Source organism: Molothrus aeneus, chromosome 7 (genome assembly GCF_037042795.1).
Source record: "Molothrus aeneus isolate 106 chromosome 7, BPBGC_Maene_1.0, whole genome shotgun sequence".
NCBI classification, from domain to species: Eukaryota; Metazoa; Chordata; class Aves; order Passeriformes; family Icteridae; genus Molothrus; species Molothrus aeneus.
The window spans coordinates 219293-239498 of NC_089652.1; the positions used below are offsets into that span (position 1 = coordinate 219293).

Sequence of the window (20206 nt, forward strand, 5' to 3'; positions counted from 1 at the left end):
ATTCAAAAGCAGCAGAAGCATTTTTGAGAAGAGCCTGGAGTATGGCCCAGGTGCCACCCTCTGGCCATGCCTGTTGAGGTTTATGTCTCCCACTTCTCATCTTCTCTTGCTGCTGTCTGCAAATCGTCTCTTTGCCCACTTCCCATCTTCTCTCAGCTACTTCATGATCTTGGAAGAAACCTTCTCCCTGTGGTGATTCAGTATCCTCAGGTTCCTGAAGAGCAGGTACCTTCTCACCCTGGGGGTGGATGAGGTAGGAAGGAGAGGATAAGTGTGGTTTAGAGGACAAGTCATGGTTTGAGGAGGAACAAGCACAGAGAGCTGTTGTGGAAAAGGGGAGATTGCTGTGAACAGCAAGTGAGTGGGACCATTCGTAATGGAGACTTTGATGGTGGAGGGTTAGGCTGGATTAGGAAAAGATTCTTCCCCTAGAGGGTGGTGGGGCACTGAACAGGCTCCCCAGGGAAGGGGCACAGCCCCAAGGCTGCCAGAGCTCCAGGAGCATTTGGACAACCCTTTCAGGCACAGGGTGGGACGGATGGGGTGTCTATGCAGAGCCAGGCATTGGACTTTGATGACCTTTATGGATTCCTTCCAATTCAGGATATTCTATGATACTATGAAAGTCCCAGGCAGGATGCTGCTGGTGGTAGGGCTGGGACTGGTGGTGGCTGGATTATTGGTGGGTCAACACAGCACATCAATCTGCAGCTTCTCTGCACATCCAGGTGAGAAGACAAAAATTGTGGTGCGTCACAGCAGTGGGAGAGGATGAAAAGACAGATCCACCACCTGTGCCTTTACTGGGTTGCCAAAGGTGTATTCCAGACAGGCACTGGGGCACTGGGCTGAGGGCAATGCTGGAGGGTGAGCTGCATCAATAGGCAGCATCCTTCATCCTCCTCACTGGGGCAAGGACTGCTGGCCAGAGCACTTTGGGATACACCTGGAGCCAGCCAGGTGAGAGAGAACCCCTAGAGCTGGGAACCTGCAGGCACGGCAAGCAGAGAGATAGGACTTGTCCCATCCAGTCCCTGGATGTGTCAAAGGCCAGGCTGGATGGAGTTTGGAGCAACCTTCCAGATTGAGGAAGGGGAAAGAAAGTGGCTGCATGGCCAGGATAAGAGGGAGGAGAGGGCACCACTCAGGATATCCCACCCCAGACATCCATGGATCAAGCACAAGGCAGAGACTCAGGGTGCCCTTCCCTGCCACATCTGGGGAGCCAGACAGGCAGTGGCTCTGCCAAGGGCTCCAGTTCTTCCCCAGGGCTGGAGATCCCATAAAATAGGAAAATAATAGCCTGCCCACACATGTGAGTCAAGGGGGAAGAAGCAGACAAATTAAAAGGCACAGGCATGCAGGTCTGGTCCTCCTGGTGCTCCCTGTGGTAATGGGGCTCACAAGACTTGAGTCCTGCAGCCCTGTTGGCTCCACCAGCAGTGTAACCCTGAGCCCACATCACCAGCAGACATCGCTCCTGGCTATCCTACAGCCTCCTCTACTCTGAGTTTTTGCTGTGGAGAGCAGCCCTCAGGGAAAGACTGGGTTGAGCACAATGAAAGTGGAGCCCAGATCCCAACAGTTTGCAGGGTCCTGGGAGGGAATCTAAGTTTTAAACTCAATAATTGTTTGATAAATTAAATTTAATTAATTCACGTTTGCTGAGAGGTGTCTGCATACCTCCCAAAGAGGAGAAGTGTGATGTAGTTATTGCTGTGTGGGATAGCTCCTGTCAGCATTGGTTATGTGGGGTTGAAGGAGCTGTGTCTGTGGGGGGGTTACGAGACCTGGAAATCATGGGGTGCAGTGTTTCCCTTTCCTGCTCTCCTCCACCCCTCTGTGATATGAAAGGCTGTGGCTGAACCAACTTCCCAGTTCCCCTCAGTCGGCTCAGGAGGTTTGGATGGGGAGAATCTCTGCTCTAGCACAGCCATGTGTTACAATTGGCACTGGAGGCTTGCTGCAGTCTGCAAATCATCTCTTTGCACTGTTCTTCCTGTGTGAAGGGGGGTCCGCAGCAGCTGGGGCTCCTGCAGCAGCTCATCTTCCCACCCCAGCACAGCTACAGGCAACTCAGCCCTCCGGAGCTGTGTCCTGGAAAATTCCCCATGTCCTGCCCTGGAACTGTGCCCCCAGGGCACCCATAGGAGCACCAGCACCCTGCTGACCCCCATGGGAGCTGGGAAAAAAGAGCAGTTACCCAACAGTCACAGCTCTTGTCCCTCAGGAGCACACCAAAGCCACTCTGGGTCTCTGGGGCTGTGATATAGATTGGAACAGGGCTAGTCCCACATCCTGGCTTGGCAAATTCCCACAGGCAGTATGAAGCTTCAAGGTTCAGCAGGTAGGGGATCCCAGAGCAGGGGATGTAGCTGAGCAGGAGAGTGTTTGCTTTGCATGCAAGAGTTCCTGGGATCAATTCCCTGCATCTCCATGTCCTTTTTGCCTCCCCGGACTCCTCCCTGTTGGATGCAGGGCTGTCAGAGTCCCCTCAAATGGCCCTGGGGTTTCCTCCTGGCATGGCTGCCCTGGAAATTCCTCCTCAAGGCCGTGGCTGTGCTGGGAAAAAGCACAGCTTCAGCTGTACCCTGAAATACAAACTGTAGGGCTGGGGAGGCAAAAGGGGTGCAGTACTCCAGATTGTTGGTGTAGGGATAGGTGTCTTGCACTTTTGCAAGAATTCCTTAGTTCAACTCCTGGATAAACCCTCTTTTGGATACAACCCCTCCTTTGGATAAAGCCCTGGCTTTGGAAACAACCATTTGTTAGGACAGCTCTTCCTGTGGGACTGCATGACCAGGCGTAGGATGATCAGTCCTTGCATTCCCCAGCTCCCGGCAGACAACATCCCGCGGGGTGGCTGTAGCGCCTCCTCTTCAGCTAATAGTACTTTTGGCAAGTAAAACCCAGTCCTTGCAGTGCCAGGAGAATGTGCCCTTGCGAAATTTCAAAGGAAGGGGATGTAGCTCAGTGGGAGAGCGCTTGCTTCGCATGTAAGAGGCCCTGGGTTCAATCCCCAGCATCTCCAACTGCTCCGCATTTTTTTTTTCCTCCTCACTTCCTCCACGAGGCGGCGATGACAAACTCCTTTTCCATCAGGTTTCCCCGAAGGCCATTCCCTGCACTATAGCTGTGCCGCCCGCCCACGGCCGAAATGGCAGCACGGACCCCACGCTCTGCTGTCCCACTCTGCCCCGATAGCCCCTTCCCCACTCAGGAGACAACCAATCCTGACGACAGCTGAGCTGTGTCAGGCCCCCCGTGTCCCCTCTGCAAGGCAGAGTCGCCCCACGGGTGCCCAGAATCCAGGGACGAGTGCCCAAAAAATTAAGGGCTCGTCCGGGATTTGAACCCGGGACCTCTCGCACCCTAAGCGAGAATCATACCCCTAGACCAACGAGCCGACAACGTCTGTGCCTCCCCTACTCCCACTGGGGCCGGGATACCCCAGACGTTTTCCCGCTGTCTGGCAGAAGGGAGTGCAGAGCAGTCCGCGGGCAGCGCGCCTCCGCGCCACGGGCCGAGGGCCTCTGATGGCCGAGGGCTGAACGCGCTGCATTCGAAATCCAGGAAGGATTCCCTGCACAGACTCCAAGCCTGCTCACTGCCATGGGTTTTACCCAACGCCCAGATACGCTGAGAGTGTTGGGGTGCCCTCCCTGGGGTTCCCGGTAGAAGCTGCTATGAGAAGGTCATTGGCATCCAGCGCAGCCCCGCTCCTCTCTCGGAAGCAGCCAAATGCCCCAGGCAGGGGTTGTGATGCCCGGGGGCGGTGACACACCCGGGATTCTCCAGGTTTTGCAGACCCGGGAAAGGTGAGTAAAAAGATACTCTGGGGAGTGGTGTGGGGAGGTGGAACAGGAGTGGTGTGGGGAGGTGGAACAGTTTCCCATCTTGCTGAGTGCATGTCCGCTCACCACCCTGTCCCACATCTCTGGGAGAGCAGTGCACCCCCATCTCGTTGGTCCAGCTCCCAGAAGAGGTTTTTGGCACCACTAGCCCTCCTTCCCAGCTGCTTCTCCCAGCACCGATGTACACCTCTAGAGGCATCCTGAGACTCGTGGGGAAGGAAAACAAAGTGCTCCAGTGCCCTGCAGCCTCTGGGCAGGGTAGGGAAAGAGCCTTGGGCATTTCTACACAGGCTGGAGGTGCCAGGAGGCAGTGCCAGGCCTTTCCTAGGGAACTCTGGCAGCCCGTCATCCAGCAGAGAGGGGTCTGGGGAGGCAAAAGGACATGAAGATGCTGGGGGTGGATTTTAGGGCCTCTTGCAGGCAAAGCAAGTGCTCTCCCACTGAGCTATACCCTCTGGGCAAAAGCAGGGAGGGGGCCCCGGGATGCCCCATGCTGTAGTGGGGAAACATTGGTTTGGGGTCCCTTCCTGGACTCATCATCTTGAGCTGCTTTAGGGATCCAGACATCAGAGACTTTGCAAGGGGAAACCTGCAGTTGTGCCACAGGGGAAACCATGTGGTGACTGGACAGGAGTGGAGTGTGCAAGGAGACACGTGGGGCCCTCATTGGATCACCCAGAGCTGCCCAAGGAAGCAGCCAGGGCTCTGTGTGGCCTCACACCCTCTGGGAGCAGGGAGGTGCCTCTTGCTGTAGCCACGAGATGCCAGATCCAGCACATGTGACTGCCCGCCTCTGTTTCCTCCGTAAATGGCCCTCCCCGGCCCTTGCAGGAGTTGGAATGGCCGGTGCTTTTTGTGGCACCTTTTGCTGTGGGGCATGGTGCAAAGGGGATGTCCTGTGAGCGGTGTTTGTCCTCAGTGTCAGCAATGGCCGTGTGTGTGTGCCAGGGCTGTCGGTGCGTGGGGCGCCCTTGGTGTGGGTGCGTGGGGGGCGCTGCGGTGGCGGGGGCAGGGGGTAAGGGGGGAGTGGAGCGAGCAGTGTGGGCCGTGTGAGGCGGTGGCGTGTGTGAGGTGTGGAAGGGTTGTGCGGGTGCGGGTGCGGGTGCGTGGTGTCCCTGTGCGGGCAGGGCCGCGAGGTGTGGCAGCGTTTGGCAGCGTGGAGCGCTGCGCTTTGCCTGCCAGCAGGGAAGCATGTGAGGTGTCCTGGGCCACAGTGGGGGTGCGGGGCACTCCCTGCGCCCCGGCTCGTTGGTCTAGGGGTATGATTCTCGCTTAGGGTGCGAGAGGTCCCGGGTTCAAATCCCGGACGAGCCCTTCTTTTTACACACCCAGCGCCCCCCTGACACCCGGCTGGACCCCCGGCACCCGTCGTCACCCCAAGAGACAGCGTGAGCCCCTGTGGGGAAGGGACTCTGGCTGCCTCCGCTCTCTACAGCACCTGGGCAAGGAGGGACATCTTGCCAGGCATTTCCTTGCTGCCTGCCTTGGGCTGCCAGCAGGCAATCCCAGCTCCCACGTGCCCACGGGCAGCCGCAGGGATTTCTTGTGGGCCATCTGGGCGTCTCTGGGGGCCCTGTATGCGGAGGGCTCTGGAGCGGCAAAAGGACGTGGAGATGCTGGGGGTTGATCCCAGGGCCTCTTGCATGCAAAGCAAGCGCTCTCCCGCTGAGCTACATCCCCCTGTGCAATAGCAAGGGGAGTTGGCCAAGTCCCCTCACCTTACTCTGCCCCCATGGCTCCAAACCCGACTGTCACAGGCTACACTCCACCTTGTCCATTCCTGCGCTCCTCCTGGTTTAAGAATGTGCCCACACAAAACACTGTGCCCATCGCTGCTCTGCAGGCACTGCTTCCCTACTTCCACCCCCACCCTGGCTCCACCACATCCCAAGGCGCGTAGGTGCCCAAAAGAAGGGCTCGTCCGGGATTTGAACCCGGGACCTCTCGCACCCGAAGCGAGAATCATACCCCTAGACCAACGAGCCTGATAGAAGATGGGAGGAGAAAACCTTTTTTTTACTTCGAGTACTCATAGATCTACCTGGTGTGAGATGGGACCTGTGGCAGCTCTGTTTGTTCCTGATGGATGGTCACCATGAAGAGGTCACCCTTGTTCTTCCCTGGCTGTGGAGATGTCACCTGGACATATGTAGCAGGTTGCTCTGGAATGCCAGAGACTGGAATGGAGGAAACAAACAATGCTCTATTTCCCAAACAATCAGTGTTAAACAAAGAAAATAGGTCACGCTACTTTTGCTGTTGAATAAAGCTGAAACCAGCCTGACTCATCAACCTCAAATTTAAACATCCTGATAGTGAGATGAAGATACAGTAGCTCTGGTAAAATATCTGGATAAAGGAACAAACAAGCAATAGTACTGAGAACTTTACTAAAGCTGTTGAGCTGGCACAGCTGGCCTGGACATATCTGGCTCATACTCCATACTTTTATAGTATAAAAGTCCCAGATTTAAATGGCAGGATTTTCTGACAGATCCTTTCTTGAAGGCTATGTGTGGAGATTCCCCCCTGAGAGACACTCCTCAACGTCACTCCTTAAGGCTGAACCCAAGAGATTTGCCCCCAGTCATTGGCTGGTCTGGGTGAGAAACATCAAACTTTACTTAATAATTGGTTTTGGCAGCTTTAATATATTAGCTTTAATATAAATGTTTCAATATTCCTTCACAGTGCACTATATTGTAATAGTTGTTATAGCACCTATATTGTGTAGTAAAGAATTCTGATTAAGATTTTTTGTCTAATCATCATAATAAAGAATATGTATTTGTGTAAGTATTAATTTTAATATTTATTTTTAATCCTGCAGGATAAAGCTGTACAAAATTTCTACTACACCTATACAATATTTTAGAGATAAATCACTGCAAAATCTGGGACTAAGGTTGGGTCCAGCTACACCCAGGCTCCTCTCTGAAAAGTTTAGAAAGCCAGGGGTTCCTCTCTGCATTTCAAGATTCAATGGGAGTTTCTAAACTTCGTCTGAAGCTCCCACTCTGCCCAGCACAGCATGGCTATGGGCTGTACCTGCCTGGTTTTAAAATGGGAGCCACAAGGAGCAGGGGGGTCAGCAGAACCCCCAGAAGTGAGAAACGCAGGCAGGGGATGTAGCTCAGTGGAAGAGCACTTGCTTCGCATGTAAGAGGCCCTGGGATCAACCCCCAGCATCTCCAGCTTTTTTTCCCTCCTCAAACACATCTCCTTCACGGGCCAGTGATGATAAACTCGCATCCACCTCAGGAAGGGCTCCCCCAACTGTGAGTGACCATGGCAGAGCTTCCCCCTGAGGCTGCAGTGGCAGCATGACCCCTGCTGCCCTGACAGCTCCTTCCCAACCCAGGAGGGAACTAGCCCTAGCCATGGCTGAGCTGTGCCTGTGCCCATTGGCACTGGGCAACACTGTGCTCCTGGCAGTGATGGCGCCATTCCATCCCAGGGGTCACCCAGCTTGGGAGGCTGCCTATGCCCTCTGTGCTGGGCAGTGCCTCCCCACCCTTGCCCTGACACTGCAGAGGCCATGCCTGGCCACAGGTGCCCAAAAGGAGGGGTCATGCAGGAGCTGAGCCTAGAGTCCACAAGCCCATCCAATGCAAGAGTACTGCCCCTTTCCTGTCCACTGCTCTCCAGGGATCAAAATCCAGAGCGAAGGGGTCAGTTCCCCTGGGGCCCCACTTCATCCAGCCATAGGTAAAACCTGTCGCTGTGAGCAGGATTCGAACCTGCGCAGGGAATCCCTATTGGATTTCAAGTCCAACGCCTTCACCCCTCGGCCATCACAGCCACTGCTGCTCTGACTTCAGCTGATGACAGCTGGGGACACCCCACTTTGCCTCAGGTCATGTCATCCCCCAGCTTGGTGTGGGGCTCTGCTCAGCCCCAGTACCCACACCTGAAGGGTTGGGAAAAGGGAACATGCAGGAATATTTACTGATGGCTGGAAAAAAAACAGCTGTCTTGGCCACGAGACAGGCAGCACAGGGAAGCACCCTCCAAGGATGCCCAGGGATACAGCAGGTCTTGTAGGGGAAAAGACATGGAGATGCTGGGGGTTGATCCCAGGGCCTCTTGAATGCAAAGCAAGTGCTCTCCCACTGAGCTACATCCCCCTGTGCAAGGCAGGGAGGGCAGGGAGATGGCCTGGCTGAGCCCCCTCATCCCTGGGGCATACACTGCCAGCCTTGGGGCGTTGATCCTGCCCACCCAGCCAGGAAGGAGCACCCAGCCCTCTGTGCCAGAGCCCTGGTTATGCCGCAGTCCCATGTGCCAGCCAAAGAAGTTAAGTGCCCAAAACATGGGCTCATCGAGGAGGTGAACTCAGGACCTCTCACACCTTAAGTGAGAATCATGCCCCAGATATGTGCCCCCAAATTCTGGGAGTTGAGGAGGGTGCCTAATGTTGCCTTTTGCCCCTTGGCACAGCCTGGAATAAGGAAATCATCTTACAGTGGCCAGGAGGTGGGGCTGGCATTTGGACCCCTCTATAGACCCCTGCCAAAAAACACTGGTGCCGCCTGGGAGCATGGCAGGCTCCGGAGTGCGGGGGACAGCAGTGGTACACAGTGGGTGCCACACCCCATGCTAGCCCCTCGAGCTGCACCACTCATCCTGCCCAGCCCAAAGCTGCAGTGACTGGGGGGAAACAACGGGAAGACCCCAGAGGGCTCTGCACCTCCAGGGAAAAACAGGACAGGTTCTGACCAAAACGACAATTCCTCGGGGAGTGAGACCCACATCTCCTCATACCTTAAAGTGGAAACACACCCTAAACCTGCATTGTTGGGCACCTTGGCACCACTGCCCTGGGCTTGCATGGGTCCCAGCTGGCCCATCGGTAAAAAGAGGTAACACCACCACCGGGAGGATTTCCCCTGACCCCAGAGTGAGTGGTCCACGACTCCCTGCCCTACGATGCTACATATTCCTTGATAGCAGGAGAAGAAAGTTAAGACGCCATGTATACCGGCAGGGTCGACTGCCATCTACGCAGGTAAAACCCATGTCAGTGAGCAGGATTGGAACCTGCGCAGGGGGCCCCTGCTGGATTTCGAGTGCAAGGCGTTCAGCCCTCGGCCATCGCAGCGCCCGGAGAGGAGCAGCGCACAGGAGGGTGGTGGGGGCGGCGGGGGCGGTGGGGCGCTGTGGCAGGCAGCGGTTCGAGGCGCGGAGGTTCGGGGCGCGGGTGTGCGGGCTGCGTGGGAGTGCTTGGCGCTTGGCGGGGCGGGGGCAGGGCTGTGTCGGGGCTGCGGTGTCGGGGCCTTGCGGGAGGGGGAGCGGGCGCGGGGCGGGGTCCGTGTGCGGGCGGGGCGCGGGAGGGCGGGGCCTTGCGGAAGGAAGAGTGCGCCTCGGCTCGTTGGTCTAGGGGTATGATTCTCGCTTAGGGTGCGAGAGGTCCCGGGTTCAAATCCCGGACGAGCCCTTTTTCTTACACGCCCGCTGCTCACCCTCACCACACCTCAACACACTGCAAGGCCTGGCATTCGCACTCCCCCTCGCCACCTCCGCCCCGCCCGACAGTGCAGCCACCCGACACAGTCCTGCCACGCGTCCACTCTGCCCCTTACCTGCCCTCCCTGCTCTGCCCCGCGCTTATTCCCCCTGCTCCAACCCCCTCACCAGCCCAATGACACCTAAGGCACCCGCACTGCCTGCAAACACCTGAACCCCCTTTCCACAGCCTGGGCGGCAGGGCAAGGCAGCAGACACAGGCACTTGCTCGGACGCAGGAGAACGCCAGCCCAGGCGCAGTGGCAGGGGGATGTAGCTCAGCGGGAGAGCGCTTGCTTTGCATGCAAGAGGCCCTGGGATCAACCCCCAGCATCTCCACGTCCTTTTGCCGCTCCAGAGCCCTCCGCATACAGGGCCCCCAGAGACGCCCAGATGGCCCACAAGAAATCCCTGCGGCTGCCCGTGGGCACGTGGGAGCTGGGATTGCCTGCTGGCAGCCCAAGGCAGGCAGCAAGGAAATGCCTGGCAAGATGTCCCTCCTTGCCCAGGTGCTGTAGAGAGCGGAGGCAGCCAGAGTCCCTTCCCCACAGGGGCTCACGCTGTCTCTTGGGGTGACGACGGGTGCCGGGGGTCCAGCCGGGTGTCAGGGGGGCGCTGGGTGTGTAAAAAGAAGGGCTCGTCCGGGATTTGAACCCGGGACCTCTCGCACCCTAAGCGAGAATCATACCCCTAGACCAACGAGCCAGGGCGCAGGGAGTGCCCCGCACCCCCACTGTGGCCCAGGACACCTCACATGCTTCCCTGCTGGCAGGCAAAGCGCAGCGCTCCACGCTGCCAAACGCTGCCACACCTCGCGGCCCTGCCCGCACAGGGACACCACGCACCCGCACCCGCACCCGCACAACCCTTCCACACCTCACACACGCCACCGCCTCACACGGCCCACACTGCTCGCTCCACTCCCCCCTTACCCCCTGCCCCCGCCACCGCAGCGCCCCCCACGCACCCACACCAAGGGCGCCCCACGCACCGACAGCCCTGGCACACACACACGGCCATTGCTGACACTGAGGACAAACACCGCTCACAGGACATCCCCTTTGCACCATGCCCCACAGCAAAAGGTGCCACAAAAAGCACCGGCCATTCCAACTCCTGCAAGGGCCGGGGAGGGCCATTTACGGAGGAAACAGAGGCGGGCAGTCACATGTGCTGGATCTGGCATCTCGTGGCTACAGCAAGAGGCACCTCCCTGCTCCCAGAGGGTGTGAGGCCACACAGAGCCCTGGCTACCCCTCAACCCCCAACAGGGTCTGGGAGATGTAGAGTGGAGGACAAAATAGGCACATCCTGGCTCATTGGTCTAGGGGTGTGATTCTTGCTTTGGGTGCAGGAGGTCCTAGATTCAGCTCCCAGGTATCTCTTACTTTTGGCTACCCACCATGTCCAGCGCTGAAGGTGACCCTTTTTGGCCGGGTACATACCTGTGGGAAATATGGACTCCAAAGGACTGGTGGCAAAATGCTGCTGAGCGAGAGAGATGTAGTTCAGATCAACTCCTAAGAATTCTCCACATCCTTGTGCCTTCTCAACCACCTCTCTGCTGGTTGTGAGGCTGCCAGAGCTCTCCACGAAAGGCCTGGTGCTATGTCCTGGGATCCCAAGGTTGTATAATAATCTTGTGGCTGTTTCCCTACCGTGCCTGGAGGCTGCAGAGCATAGAAGGCATTTTTTAACTTCCCCACAGGGCTCAGGATGTCTCTTGGGGTGAAAATTGATGCTGGGGGGACCAGCTCAGAAGGAGGAGGGTAGTGCATGCCAAGTAGGCAGATTCATGCAACAGTTGAATTCGGGACCACTTCCACTCTAAAACACATACCCAGAGCAATGAGGCGGGGTACACGGTCCTTCCAAGGATGTGGGAGAGGGTTATGAGGAGTAATACACTCAGGATCTTCAGGATGCTCCACCTCCAGTATCCAAATCGTAAATCCCGCCTGAGGGAGAAGAGAAGGTAGGGCTTAGGGCGGTGTGACTCTTCCCGCTATCAACTCCTCCCGGGACTCCCAAAAGAGAGAGATATCAGGGCTTTGGGTAAAACCCATGTCAGTGAGCAGGATTGGAACCTGCGCAGGGGGCCCCTGCTGGATTTCGAGTGCAAGGCGTTCAGCCCTCGGCCATCGCAGCGCCGGCGTCGCGGCGGGGGAGGAGCAGCGCACAGGAGGGCGGTGGGGGCGGCGGGGGCGGTGGGGCGCTGTGGCGGGCAGCGGTTTGGGCAGCGGTTCGAGGCGCGGAGGTTCGGGGCGCGGGTGTGCGGGCTGCGTGGGAGTGCTTGGCGCTTGGCGGGGCGGGGGCAGGGCTGTGTCGGGGCTGCGGTGTCGGGGCCTTGCGGGAGGGGGAGCGGGCGCGGGGCGGGGTCCGTGTGCGGGCGGGGCGCGGGAGGGCGGGGCCTTGCGGAAGGAAGAGTGCGCCTCGGCTCGTTGGTCTAGGGGTATGATTCTCGCTTAGGGTGCGAGAGGTCCCGGGTTCAAATCCCGGACGAGCCCTTTTTCTTTTCGGGCATCATCACTCTCCTCCTGCCTAGCCGGTGCAGAGCCCGACGGGACCCGGCCATCGCCTTTTATCCCTCAGGGACACGCGTAGGGCTTTGAGCTTAGCGTGGCATACAGAGCGTCACATGGGGCTGTGCCCTGTCCCTGGAGTCCCAACCCATTAGTCCTGCTGAGTGACCCTATTTTTGAGTTGGCAGCGGGATGGGGATGGCATGGGAAGGGCTGTGTCTGTGGCCATGGGGCACTCCGGCAGTGGGGCAGGTTGGGGCTCTGGCTCAGCTGGTTAACATATCTGTCATGTAAACAGGAGATCCGGGATTCGACTTCCAATGGCGCCTGGGAGTCTGGTTTTCCTCTCTGGTGCAAGTTGGGGACACTGCCGGGGCTTCCCCACTGCCTACTTGCCCCTCACAATGATGACACTGACTCAGAGCAGTTTGGGTTCACGTTTTTACTGAAAGCTTATTTCAGGGTCCCTCACTGGACGTAAAAATTCACCAAGGTGTCCCTCTCACCCAGGACCCGCCCCTGCCCTGTGGTGCCTGCAAGCCCCACAAGCAGCAAGCAGGATCTGTCTCCCTTGGCATGGCTGCCCAGCCCACAGCCCACTCTCCAGGTTCCTACACTTGGCTGGAGGGACCTGGCAGCATCTCAGGTACCTTCCCAGGGTGCCCAGACATGTCCAATGGCCGGAATGAGCCATAGGAGAGGGCTAATACCTGCTGGGTGGGGAGAAGGGAGCTGTTTGGATCCCTCTCCAGGTAAGTCACCTACAGCCACACCCAGCATCCCGGTGCCAGTGTGACGCCGGCAAGGAGGCTATTTACAGACGCGAACGAGATGGGGCTGCTATGGAAAGTGTCTTGAGCTGTTTCTTTTTCAGCATCAGTCTCATTACATGATTATGATAATGGCAAGATGCCAGCAGCTCACAATCCAGGCAGCAGACCAGAAAAAATGTTACAACTTCCTTTATAAGCTTCTTGACCAATCACACAAAGCAAAAGCATACTGACAGTAGTTCTATCCAATCACCATAAGCACATGTACCTTTGGTTAAAACAATGCTTGCTTATTTTGAATACAATACCTACTTGTAAGCCTTAAAACATAATGCACAGAGCTCCATTCTTAAGCTTTAACCTTCCTAATATCTTGCTAGATAAACTTTCTGCAGCTTAGAAAGCTATTCAGACAAGCATTAATACACAGGCTATTGTTCTATTTGCCCTTGCTTTTTCTACAGTTTAAATAATTTTTCTGCTGACCTATCTCATGACTGTTGCTTGAGCTCTACTCACAGTTCTTGCTGTATCTGAGGCCTGCCTTTTGCAGCTTTCCCAAAACCCTCTAATTTTATAGATTCCCACACCAGTGGGGGCTAGGGGTGGTGTGGGGCCAGGGCACCTTCCTCTGCCCCTCTGGGCTCCCACCACGTGCAGGATCAGATTTGCACTTTGTCTTTTGCCATCTTTGCTGCTTTTTTTTTCCAAGTTACAATGAACGGGCATAATTAACAACAACTGTGATGGGAAAAACCCTTCTATACCTTCTTTGCCTGCTCTCCCCACAGTATCCAGGGTATCCATCCACGGTTTCACACTTCCTATGTCCCAGTTTACTTCCCTATTACACTCTACGTTTCAGAAGGTTATCACCTGACTGCTCAACAGCCACTTTCGGCAGTAATCGCTCTTGTAACAATTTCTAAGCGCTTTCTTCTCCATGCGTCTTGGATAGGAGACTATCCGCCCCTCTACATGAGGACCTTGGCTGGCCCTTTAGACAATTACATCAATGTCTTCGGACATCCCCTTCCCAAATTCTCCAGGGCACGGGTGACTTTTGAACCTCGAAAGCGTGCAGATGCCAGCGTAGCCCAGGCACTAGCTGGTACCATTTCCCCTCCCGCCTCTGCCGAGTCCCCATGTGCCGCAAGAAACCGAGCCCACCCCGAAGTTCGCTGCCCAGTTCCCCCCGCGCGGCAGCAAAATCTCGACGAGGATGGGATTCGAACCCACGCGTGCAGAGCACAATGGATTAGCAGTCCATCGCCTTAACCACTCGGCCACCTCGTCCCACACTGGAAACCTGTCGCCCCCTGCCGGCCTGACGCGGCCGCCGAAGCCCCTTCCCGCCCTGCCCCGGAGCCCGTCCTGGTCTCGTCGCCTGCTCACCCGCCGGAGGCCCAACGCCAGTGCCTCGTTCCAACGCCCTCTTAGCGCAGTAGGCAGCGCGTCAGTCTCATAATCTGAAGGTCCTGAGTTCGAGCCTCAGAGAGGGCAGCATTTTGCAGTTTACTGGGGTCTTTTTTTTGTTTCCCCGTGACCACCCGAAGTGGCTCCGCAGTGCGCCCGGCCCAGACACTACCGACGCCTTTGTCCGGCCCCCGCGGTGGGCGGCTCCCACAGGCTCGGGTCTTCAAGGGCACGGGGAGGCCGAGGGCGTAGGACGAGTGGTTTCCATGCGTGGGCGGCAGGTGGAGAGGCAAAGAGTACACACTCAGATGAGGTGGCCGAGTGGTTAAGGTGATGGACTGCTAATCCATTGTGCTCTGCACGCGTGGGTTCAAGTCCCACCCTCATCGGGGTTTTACTGCTGCCCGGGGTTCTCCATCAACAGATATACCATAGGGGGGGGAGGCTGGAACAAGACCAGCCCCCCACACTGGTACCCCAGGCACCCCCCGGGTAACAGACAGCAGCCACCCTCCCCACTCCCTTCCCCCTCGAAAGCATCACTCACCACGAGCTTTTACAGAGGAATGAGGCCACCTTTCAAGCCGCTAAAAATTTTATTAGGTACAAAACACAGTTTACAGCAAATAGTATAAGCCACGCTCCCAAAGCTTCGTGGGGTTTTGACAGCTGAATTTCACGTAAACTGAGAACATCAAAAGCAGGGCACAGGCTTCCCTTCACACAGAACCAGTTAAACAACAAAACTAAATCCAACTAAAGCACATGGAGCAGGAACAGCCTTAAAGCACACCCTTTCCAATTTAAATTTATTTCAACTTAGCATTAAGCTACTATTGCTATTTTGGGTTTAAGATAAATACTACAGATGAAATGCTATTAAAAAAAAAAAAAACTGTAAAATTACTTTTCTGGAAGGCAAAGACAGTTTCAGACTACTGAGGATTTCAACTTGGGTTGGGCAGGCAAGATAATCAGTTTAGTGCAGTAATTTATATTCAACCCGGCAGAAGGCTCTGTTTGAGAAAAACTGGCTGATTTTGTAAGAAAAAGAAAAAGATTAACTGTACTGGAGTACTGCAGACGTGAAGTACATCTTCAAATTATTTACTGGGAATTAAACCAAAACCAAGGGCCTTCAATTTCCTAAGGTTTTTAAATGCTGGAAAATGCAGGCTATTTGCTCTTCCAAAAAAAAAAAAAAAAAGAGGAAAACTGTTTCTCCATAGCTGTTTACTGAAGACTGAAGGAAGCATCCTGTTTTCCAGCATGACATGGAATCTATGGAATAAGCACCTCACGTATTTTTAATGCTGAAAACCTTAAATAAAATGGAACTTGGGCCCAGAACAACAAAAATTCTTCTGAATTTGCACTGAGCAACAAGAGGTACAAAAATCATGGCCAAGTGCTGCTCCAACTTGAGAATGACTGTTTTGACATTCCTGGAAAGAGAACAGGAATTCCAAACCACAGTGCTGCTGCAAGGCAGTTCCTGCATGAAGGAAGCACAGACTGACATAACATTTCAGGGACTGTGGCTATGGACAGCAATTGCTCCAATGTTCCCAGGGGCCCGTGCTACCCTACAGATGAACCTGATGAAGCTGTGTTTACCCACAATAAGAGCTGGGAGAAAGAAAAAACACCACTGTCATTTAAGGCATTCTAGAAAAAGCATTTGACTTGTCTCTGTGCCTGTGGAGCAGAAAAGGAGGGAGTCCCAGACCAACCATGACACGCTCACCCTGTGTCCCGCATGTGAGAAGGGCCCAGGCCCCATAGGTGCTCCATGTTCCCATCCCAGGAGAACACCTGCTTTTTCTGGAACATGCCCAGGAGTCCATCTGTTCAATCACCTGGACTTCTTTCCTGAGTCTCCATGTCTCAGCTTGGCTCAAATGTCCACCATATCCACCAGAGCAGAGAGGTGGAGCTCAGAGGCAGCCTCGGCCTCCTTGGTGGCTCTGAGGAGCTGCTGCAGGTGTTTGAGTCTATCTGACAGCGCAGAGCTTTGCTCCAGCTCTGGAACCTTGTGTCCCTCCTGACTCCCAGCCTGGGCAGAAGGAAATGAGATAAGACTGAGTCTTTCTCCCGAGGTAATTCCCACTACAGGTTTTGCAGCTCCTGCACTCCTCAGAGCTTTAGTTTAACTCAGAACTGCCTTCTCTTACCTCTTGAGCAGCTGACATGGGACTCTTCACCAAGGGGCAGGTGGCAGCTGGGGTGGAAAGCAGAGACTGAGGGAGATAGAGAGGAAGACCCAGGAGATCCCCAAGGGGCTCCATATCCTCAGCTAGATATTGGTGCAGCTGCTCTTCAAACCTGGACAGGAAGGGCAAGAGCACCAGTCAGATGGCAGCCTGGCTTTGGCCGTGTAACCAGTGCGTTACACTAAGAGGTTTTTTGGATTCAGAAGTATCTGATCTCCACAGCCATATTCATAATAACAGTCTGATGTACCACACTGCAGCTATCAAAATCCATCACAGAGGACTGTGGTACAGAGAGGAGCCACACAGACTGAAGAGACTCAACTTATGGGAAGGCAGAAGAGACAAAAACCTCTTGGACCAACCTCAACAGCTTTAGTTCTTCATCTTTGTGATCTGCAATGCTACAAACTGACACCCCAGAGAGGACTTCATAGACATTCATGACACTGGGGGACACACAGACCACTGTACACACTGTACTGCTTCAGTTCTGGTGGTGTGACTGACCATGGAGTTTCCAACCATTCCTGAGAACTCCAAGAATTTCTACCATCCTGGACTGTTCCCCTGTTGCACAAAGGAAATAGTAGGGAACTGCCCTGATGTGCTTGATGAAATCAGATGGAACTCAAGACAGTCAGGGCTCTTTTCTAGCAGAGTTTAACTTCCTATTCCATACAAGGTACAAATGGTTTACAACCCTGGGCTGAAGCTGCAAGGAAAAGATGCTGCTCTGGGAACTTACCTCTTGTTTTCTACTTTTTCCAGTTGCAACTGTGCTAACAAACGCTCCTGGGCCAAGGATGTGTCTCCGAATTCATCTGTGCTTGGAATGCTCACTTCCTGAACTGGCAGGATGCTCATGCCAGAGCCATACTGACCTGGGACCAGGGAGATACTGTGTGGTTTCTTAGAAGACTTGGGAGATTTTATCTTTGATCTGAAGAGGGGAGGAAAAAACCAATAAACAAAACCACATTAATTGATATGAGTGTGTTGATTTTTTCCCTCTTATCTTGAAGCTTGGAAATAGCAGGGAGTGAGAAGCGATCATTTTGAGAAATAATGCCCTTGTGCCAGGGTCCAACACAGCATCACCTGTGCATGGGATTAGAGAGGAACTAATCTGACAGGAGCATAGGATTCACCCCAAACATCACCCACTACACAGCAGAGCTGCAGCTAAGCTGCCAAGACGGAAGAGGGTGGCTTCCATCTGAACATGCCTAGGGAAGTGAGCTAGACTTGACATCTCGAACACTTTAATGCCACACAGCTCTAAGGCATCCTTCCCCCTCAACCTATCCCTTCCCCCTCAACCTATCATTTTCTCAGACTCACATTGTTTTCCCGCTATGCTTTGCACAACTCCAAAGCCTCAGCGGCAGGTTTTTTTTTGACAGAAGTTAATTTCTACACTTTCAGCACTCCCCAAGCAATCCACTTCTCTGAGAGCTGTGTAACTCTGCACAAATAAAATCTACTTCCTACTCTGTTTCAGCACAGCCTTTACATCATTTTAGGGAGATGTACACAAGCAGATGTACACAAGGAGGATTCCAAATGCTACTTTTCAGCACCCCACCTCTCATGGCCTTGCCGGATCTCCTCCTGTGTCCGCAGCCTGGCTTGGTCCCATGAGAAAGGCACAGTGTAGTTATTTAAATGCTCCTTGAAGAAGTACACGCGAATCTGACCATCTTTGCTTACAGCTTCTGTGAATAAACCCAAACCCAACATTTATCATTTGCACAGGTTTTCTCCTTCAGAAGAACAGCTCATTATTAAAGAGGCAATTTGGGGCAAGAGTAATTGTTTACTTTCAAATAGATTTCAAACAGAGTCTGGGACAAGCGTCATTAATCAACAGAACTGATAATTAACTGTGGCAGCCTGCCCTCCCTGCTGACACAGCTTCTGAAGGGTAACTCTTAGGCCTTTGCTTGATTCAAATCCTCTCCCATTGGGAGGGCAGGGCTGAAAGACTCTAACCAGAGCCACATTTGTAGTCACAGGATCAAGTTAAGCCATAACCAATACTAAATACATGCTCCAAAGGGAAGACACATGCAGAATACAGCAGGACCACAACTGCCTCCCTGCTACACATCACTTGCTGCCATATGGAAAGGCACCACTGGCAATGTATTAAATACCATCACGAAAGAAGCATCATCCATGCCACAGGAGGATACAATACCTGGAGCAACAGGCAGTTTGGGAGGTTTCCAGTCTCTCAGTTTATGATCAATACAGACTGCCAAGATACAATCCCAAGGGATCTCATCAACAGAAGGTCCATCTTCACCAGAGTTCCCAGTTGCTCTGGTTTTCCAGTTTTGGTAAGTTTTGCTCAGCATATTCTCCACCTGAGACTGGATCAGTGGTTGAGTGTGGGAAGAACTTGCAATCTGAGAGACATACTGAAAAATCATGTGGCAAACAGGACGCCAAGGAGCTGTGGAACAAAAAAAAAAAAAAAAGAAGTAAATTTCAAGAATTTGTAACAGAACCAACACTGCACAGGCACATCTTGGAGAACAACGTGCCACCAAGAAGATATTGGAGTGTGAAGTACTTACCGCCTAAAGGAGGCAGATCTAAGTATGGGATCTGGAAGGACAGCACAGCCTTCTTCAGCCAAGCCAGGTGATCTGGCATGTTCCACTGCAGGTGAGGCAACACCTTATTACCCCCTGCTTCTGAAAACTCTGTGACAGGCCAAGACAAGTCACAAAAGTGCTCTGAGGATGCCACATCTGACAGGAACTGCAGCACACTGTTGTAGAGCTCTATGATGGCCCCAGGCTCCTGAGATGGCAGCCCAGCTAAACGCCTTTCCTTCCAGTCATGGTAGAAACGCTTGCCAAATTCTCTATCAATCCCATCCTCAATGTACTCCTGAAGGGTCTGGCTGCAGAGCTCAAGGGAGGCAGGACACTGGGACACCAACCAGCCCACAGCCGCAGAGATCTACAACACACAAAGAGGGAGGGTTGGAAACTGCTCTGCAGTGATTGGGACACAAAGGATTCAACCCTAAGTTTGAATAACATTCTCCAAGAGAATATGAAGCAAAAGGCAGATAAATCAGGCATCATCATACTTATATTTACAACAATAATTCTCCAGCTAGGTGGCCACAAACTGAATTTCCACACAGCAAGCTCAGGAACAGACAAAGAAGAGGCTGTTCACATGAGGTAGAGGTACGCAGTGGAATTCCCTGCTGCCGGATGCTGGGGTTGTTGAAAACTTATCCAGGAAAAATTGGACAGATTCACAGAAATTAGCCCAGGGTGATGATATCATGTCGGATTGTGGCAGTCCTCAAAGTGCAGACCTAACTTGTGAGGGTTTGTGGGGGAGCATCACTCCAGGCTTGTCAGGGAGAGATCTGTATGACTGTATTCCTGTACAGAACATGAGAGGTAGAGGCATCTCAGTCCCATCCACCAAGATGGGATAACTCTGGATGATCTCACAGCAGCCAGAACAGCTACATAGGGTCCTCAGCATTTTAGGACTAAGAGCTTAAGGATAAAATGGTTTATCCACCACCAGCACTCCTCTGTTGGACAGCGACACAGGCAGGGCAGACAAGAGTGGGTTTAGGTAATCCATGAATTTTGGTCTCAGTGCAGTTTTCAGTATTTAATTTTTTACCTTGTAAGAAATGCCACTGATCTCTGGTCAGTGAAAATAGAGCAGTCACAAATAAGGGAAATTAATTCCTGCATCTTGCTGTTCTTACCCTTCTGGTGCCTTCTAAGTCATTGACAGAGCCTGGGAGCTCTACAACAGTGTAGTCTGAAATAAGATGGGCTGAAATCAAGTCCTGGAGCATCAAACCTTAAAAAATAAGAAAATTCATCATGTACATAGAGTAAGAACACATGTCCTTGGGCCACATGCTCTGC

General features: G+C 53.8%; 1 protein-coding gene, 2 long non-coding RNA genes and 15 other non-coding genes across 18 annotated transcripts in view; 9 read left to right on the top strand and 9 right to left on the bottom strand.

Annotated features, from left to right (window-relative positions):
- On the bottom strand, positions 1–11549 carry LOC136558585 (uncharacterized). Its single transcript, XR_010783913.1, has 4 exons — positions 11447–11549; positions 11200–11317; positions 10805–11029; positions 1–238 (listed from the first exon to the last, which is right to left on the bottom strand). It is a non-coding gene; the product is annotated as an uncharacterized lncRNA (long non-coding RNA).
- Positions 2960–3031, top strand: TRNAA-CGC (transfer RNA alanine (anticodon CGC)). Its single transcript has one exon. It is a non-coding gene; the product is annotated as a tRNA-Ala (tRNA).
- TRNAP-AGG (transfer RNA proline (anticodon AGG)) lies at positions 3335–3406 on the bottom strand. The gene has a single exon. It is a non-coding gene; the product is annotated as a tRNA-Pro (tRNA).
- TRNAP-AGG (transfer RNA proline (anticodon AGG)) lies at positions 5097–5168 on the top strand. Its single transcript has one exon. It is a non-coding gene; the product is annotated as a tRNA-Pro (tRNA).
- On the bottom strand, positions 5463–5534 carry TRNAA-UGC (transfer RNA alanine (anticodon UGC)). Its single transcript has one exon. It is a non-coding gene; the product is annotated as a tRNA-Ala (tRNA).
- TRNAP-CGG (transfer RNA proline (anticodon CGG)) lies at positions 5768–5839 on the bottom strand. Its single transcript has one exon. It is a non-coding gene; the product is annotated as a tRNA-Pro (tRNA).
- TRNAA-CGC (transfer RNA alanine (anticodon CGC)) lies at positions 6977–7048 on the top strand. The gene has a single exon. It is a non-coding gene; the product is annotated as a tRNA-Ala (tRNA).
- On the bottom strand, positions 7574–7655 carry TRNAS-UGA (transfer RNA serine (anticodon UGA)). The gene has a single exon. It is a non-coding gene; the product is annotated as a tRNA-Ser (tRNA).
- On the bottom strand, positions 7910–7981 carry TRNAA-UGC (transfer RNA alanine (anticodon UGC)). Its single transcript has one exon. It is a non-coding gene; the product is annotated as a tRNA-Ala (tRNA).
- Positions 9220–9291, top strand: TRNAP-AGG (transfer RNA proline (anticodon AGG)). The gene has a single exon. It is a non-coding gene; the product is annotated as a tRNA-Pro (tRNA).
- On the top strand, positions 9627–9698 carry TRNAA-UGC (transfer RNA alanine (anticodon UGC)). Its single transcript has one exon. It is a non-coding gene; the product is annotated as a tRNA-Ala (tRNA).
- Positions 9993–10064, bottom strand: TRNAP-AGG (transfer RNA proline (anticodon AGG)). The gene has a single exon. It is a non-coding gene; the product is annotated as a tRNA-Pro (tRNA).
- On the top strand, positions 11249–17272 carry LOC136558586 (uncharacterized). Its single transcript, XR_010783914.1, has 2 exons — positions 11249–11425; positions 17055–17272. It is a non-coding gene; the product is annotated as an uncharacterized lncRNA (long non-coding RNA).
- On the top strand, positions 11795–11866 carry TRNAP-AGG (transfer RNA proline (anticodon AGG)). Its single transcript has one exon. It is a non-coding gene; the product is annotated as a tRNA-Pro (tRNA).
- On the bottom strand, positions 13869–13950 carry TRNAS-GCU (transfer RNA serine (anticodon GCU)). The gene has a single exon. It is a non-coding gene; the product is annotated as a tRNA-Ser (tRNA).
- TRNAM-CAU (transfer RNA methionine (anticodon CAU)) lies at positions 14085–14157 on the top strand. Its single transcript has one exon. It is a non-coding gene; the product is annotated as a tRNA-Met (tRNA).
- On the top strand, positions 14378–14459 carry TRNAS-GCU (transfer RNA serine (anticodon GCU)). Its single transcript has one exon. It is a non-coding gene; the product is annotated as a tRNA-Ser (tRNA).
- Positions 14648–20206, bottom strand: part of MCM3AP (minichromosome maintenance complex component 3 associated protein) — a 21674-nt gene continuing 16115 nt past the window's right edge. Inside the window, exons 22-28 of the mRNA XM_066553130.1 lie at positions 20041–20138; positions 18869–19259; positions 18487–18744; positions 17872–18001; positions 17032–17226; positions 16245–16395; positions 14648–16126 (exon numbers count right to left, since the gene is read on the bottom strand). Coding sequence (XP_066409227.1) covers positions 15968–16126; positions 16245–16395; positions 17032–17226; positions 17872–18001; positions 18487–18744; positions 18869–19259; positions 20041–20138 — 1382 coding nt within the window. The 3' untranslated portion in view covers positions 14648–15967. The remainder of the gene's footprint in view (positions 16127–16244; positions 16396–17031; positions 17227–17871; positions 18002–18486; positions 18745–18868; positions 19260–20040; positions 20139–20206) is intronic.